Raw genomic sequence first — 4,845 nt, 5'->3', positions numbered from 1 at the left:
CCCGGTTTCTATGTCAACTCGTGTGGCTTCTGGGATTAAAGGTGTGTGTCACCACTGTCTCATCTGTAAGACTGACCAGTGGGGCTGTTTTACTCTCTGATCTTCAGGCAAGCTTTATTTATTAAAATACAAATAAAATATCACACATATAATTACTGAAAATTATTTTTTGTCATGATGAGATGTTTCAAATGGATTGTAAAATGAAAGAAGGTTATAAAGTAATTTGTAAAATATTTTATTTCTTTCAGAACATGTGCATGTTTATAAAATCTGAAAGGATATAGAAAATGTTAGCAATATTTAGCTAAGAGTGATAGAATAACAGATGATTTCATTTTTACTTCTGCTTGCTTGTATTTTTTATATTATTTTAAAGGGCAGTTGACACTAAAGGTCAGAGGAGTGAGGTCTGAGCCCTTTGTATCCAGAACATGCCTAAGTTTCTGAATCTTCCATCTGCCCACCAGAAAATGCTAACACTATTCTGCCTTGTCCATGTGACAAATCTTAAAATCGTCTGAAGTAGTCGTACATACTAGTTTCTAGTATTGAAAAGACATTTAGCTTTGTAAGTCAGTTGATATCAAAAGCTAGATTTAAAGTATATAAGCTAATCATTAGCAATAATTTTGTCAAACTACCTTTTACATCTTATTTTTAATGAACATATACATATTTATGGGGTATATTGTATGTTTTTATTCATGTACACATGATCATATTTGAGAATTAACATACACATCATCTCAGGTATCTACCACCTCTCAGATTAAGAGTATTCAGAATGGTCTCTCCTAACTGTTTTTACCTCTACAAACACTGTTAACTTAGTCACCCTATGTTACAATGTATTGTGAACACTGTTACAGTTTCAAGAAAGTACACTTAAATGACCACAAGATGGCAGCATGGAAACAAAATTTGAAACGGATCCTTTACAACTTGGAACTTTATTTCAGAATAATCTATGCAGATATGCCAAAACAAAATAAACTCAGAACTATGAAATGGTCTGTTCCAAGCATTTCAGACAAAAGCTGCCATTCTGTCTGTATATAGCAGGTCCCCCTCCCCGCTGTTTTACTGCCACTCCCATTGATTTCAGCCCCTCCCTAAAGTGACGACTTTCATGCTTACATGGATGGCACTCTCTAAGAACACGCCAGTTACCTAGGATAGGTCTGGCACACGGCAGCATTTAGTAACTATTCGTTAATGCGAGGGAAGGGAAGAAGGGAGCCGGGAGAGAAGTAGAAACTTACTGGTCCCTAAAAGAAAGGGTCTTGGGAGGCTGAGATGGCTCAATTTGTGAAGTGCTTCCAAACCATCACGTGGGCCTGCGTTCAGAACCCAAATAAGATGGCAGTGGCATGTGCCTATAATCCTGTTCTCCCTATTCTCAGGATGTACAGGCCACTGGATCAGACAGCCTGGCTACTTACTGAGTTCCAGCTTCAGTAAGGGAAAGACCTCACCACATCAAGTATGAGAGCTGTTTACAAAGACACATGTTCAACCTCTGACCTCCATATGCACACACACACACACACACACACACACACACACACACACAGTCTCAAGAGCCTACAGTATAAAATGACTGTAGCTACGAGTTAAAAGAAGAAGCCTGCAGTTCCTTTGGAAGTCTGGTTAATAAATTACATAGTTTTAATCTTTAATTGAATTTCTATTAACTAAATTAGTTTCCTATAAGAGAACCCACCCCCATATCAACATTAGTAACAAAAAAAAAAAATCTCTGGAGTCAGAAAGCGAAATTACCCAAGACTGTCCCCATCAGTCACACTGCGAGGGACGTGATTTGGACTAGTGTTGGCCTATTTGTTGACTCATAATCTCTCTTGAATCCTCGGTGTGGTTTGGCTTTGCGATGGCCACGGTTGTTCTGATCGTGACTTTACCCTCCCGCTGCCTCCCTTCCCTTTGATATTTCACAAGTTTTGTCTAGTTTGATAACTTTCGTCTGTGTCCATTTTGTGGAGATAGCTGAACCGTATTCCCGTCCTCCTAGGAAAACAGCATCATTCTCAATGGAAGCGTGATGGTCAGCCCAACGCGCATGCCCAGTTCCTCCAGCGGGGACGCATCGGGGAGCGGTGACTGGGTGCGCTACAAGCTCTGCATGTGTGCAGACGGCACGCTCTTCAAGGTGCAAGTGACAGGCCACAACATGGGCTGCCAGGTGGCAGACAACCCTTGTGGGAACACTCATTAGAAGATCCACCCCAGGGTCAATGTGTTCGGATCTCAACTTGATCTGTTCTTCGTAAGAATGCATGTGAACCATGTTTGTACAGAGTTTGCGATGACCTGTGATTTATTGACTGGGGAGCACCGCTGTGTGTATTACGTACTCTCAGTATTTAAGGGACTTTGGAGTGCCTAAATTCTAATATGCTTTATTAAGTTGCACTGATACAAAAGTGACAGTTCTCTAAAATAATTATGAGAAATTAATAAAATCAAAAGTAATCTTAAAAGTATTTTAACATCTTTTGACTAAAGGACAAAGGACTGAAGAGGTAAAATTGTAAGTAAGCCTTTGGTTATTTTTATCAGGGGGGAGAGATGTTTGGAGGGCACAACGTCACTGTCTGTGCTCTGTCTTTTTGGCTTTTAAGGGGGAAGACACAGGTTTTTGCATTAACCCAAAGCCACATTTTCACAAACAAGTCACAGAAGAACCTTCCATATATGAGCTGGTAAGAAACTGTGTTTCCTTAGCTTTGCACTACAGAAAACACTCTGTCATGGAATGTCTACTTGAAATAATGATACGTGTAAGTACCCGCGCTGTGTAAACATCACCCAATCCCAGTTCTCACTTGTATGTGGGGACAGTAGCTGTCATCGCTGGGCTGTCCTGGGCATTGTGTGTGTGATCTCCAGGTCTCACTGCACCTCTCTCAGTAAGTTCCAGCTTCACCCATCAAGAAAGCGAAAGTTAGAGAAGTTGTGGAACCTGCCCCACACCACATAGGAAAGGATGGACTTGGGATTGGAAGTCAAGTACAATGCTGAACTAGATGAACTTGATTCCAAATGTGTTCCTGCCTTTTATACTCTACACTGAATTTTCAATTGTTTAAAACTCTCAGAAGATGGGAAAAGCCTAATTCCTATTTACCTAATAGGTAAAAATCAAACATGTGTGCTATTCTAGTTAAAATACTAACCTATTAGCAAAACATGACCAATCACTGTCAGTTTTTTAATTATCTTGAGCCAATTCCAAGTTGTGTTTCAATGGACAGATCTGCTTGGTCTGCCTGCCACATGGGAGCACCTGAATGAGTTACAGAGAGGTCAGCATACTTTCCCTTAAGCCCCAGGAGAGCCGAGTGGAAAGCAGGGAGGCCTGGCCTCAACAGGCCCTGCTGCCCCATGCATTTCCTCCACTGTCCCACACCAGCCTCATCCTTAGAGACTCGTGTGCAGTAGGACAAGGGCGCTGCAGTGGAGAGGGTGCGGGTGCTTTATCTCTGCTCCTCAACTCTCTGTCTCGTTTTCGCTGTTTACAGCCCTCAAGGCAGTTGGTTCTTAATGTGGTTTATACTTGGTCTGAAAGGAATTTCTGGTATTACCAAGATACATGGGATGAGGATCCAGAGCACATAGCTGTAAAGCAGACAGCAGGGAGAGATGATGAACCTAGCTACACAGGCTGACCCTTGCATTCTGTCATGGTCACTTAGAATATAAGAAAATCAATATAGAAAACAGTGTGTGTTCAATATTGTCACAGTTTTGTCAAGTGGAAAAACTGAATACCTTATAGATTGTGAACTCAGGCTGGGGTAAGAACTGACTTGAGACCTGACACTGAGTGCAGGTTTTAGATGTAAAGGAAGAGAGTGGTTTATACCTCTGGATACATTCAAGTATTGTTTAATAACTAAAAAATGCTCAGAAAAATCATGTTTGGAATTCTCATTTTCATGCTAAATTGTGCATTTGTTATGTATTCTCTTTGCATTTGTTTTGAGAATTTCTTTAAATAAATATTTTTACTAAAACCACAGAACACTATATTACTAAGTATTATTCACTAAATACAAGTCATGAAAAAAACGTATTTTTGCATTTCCTTGAGAAACACTTGTATTTCAATACGTCTCCATTGAGCACTTGCTGTGAGAGGGCATCCTGGTGTTCTGTGGAATACACTGCAGGTGCACCCACACTCACCTGGAAGCTCTGCCGAGGAGCCAAGCAAGATCAAGTCCTCTTGGTGCACAGCCAAGCCACGCTGCTCACGCTGGCCGCCAGGCGGCGCTGCCTGCTCATCTGTTCATTTCTTCTGTTTGAACTGACTACGCGGAGAGGTCGTGCTGCAGCGGCCTCGCGTGAAGCAGATGCGAGGAGAAAACGGACAAACATTTATTTAAGTAAGGACAATGTTTTAGAGGTGGTTATCAACGCGAAGAGGCAGAAGAAATAAACATAAGGTTCCTTAGAGACTGTCCAGTGAACAGAGAGGAAAATACACAACCCAAAGCAGGACCTGGCGGCCATCTTCTGCAATCCTTAAAAATATACTGTATTGGCAATCTTTTTGCATTGTAACAGAAGCAAAATAAACATCGTGTGATCGTTTTAATGATGGGAGAGTTTCTACTTGGTTTTGATGAGTGTTTTTAAGGGGTTAGAATGGTGGCGTTAAACTTGAAGAGGAGACCACTGAGGGGCTGGTCACTGGGGTCTTTTGAAAGATGTAAGAGGGCCAAAGGTTACAAGCCCTGCCACACCAAAATAACCCTATGCTGTGTTTCAGAGTGATGACCTCTGTTTACAGGACAGTTCCGTGACCTTTGGTGTCAG

The 4,845-nt window shown here is 41.4% G+C and overlaps 1 protein-coding gene across 1 annotated transcript in view; it reads left to right on the top strand.

Annotated features, from left to right (window-relative positions):
• Positions 1-4,625, top strand: part of Sgcb (sarcoglycan beta) — an 11,898-nt gene extending 7,273 nt beyond the window's left edge. The window contains exon 6 of the mRNA XM_005359341.3: positions 2,036-4,625. Within this exon, the coding sequence (XP_005359398.1) occupies positions 2,036-2,239 (204 nt within the window). The 3' untranslated portion in view covers positions 2,240-4,625. The remainder of the gene's footprint in view (positions 1-2,035) is intronic.
• Positions 4,626-4,845: the final 220 nt, after the last annotated feature.

The sequence above is a fragment of the Microtus ochrogaster genome, linkage group LG1 (genome assembly GCF_000317375.1).
Source record: "Microtus ochrogaster isolate Prairie Vole_2 linkage group LG1, MicOch1.0, whole genome shotgun sequence".
In the NCBI taxonomy this organism is placed as follows: domain Eukaryota; kingdom Metazoa; phylum Chordata; class Mammalia; order Rodentia; family Cricetidae; genus Microtus; species Microtus ochrogaster.
The sequence above is the reverse complement of the archived record's forward strand: the minus strand, read 5'-3'. Positions and strand labels throughout refer to the sequence as shown.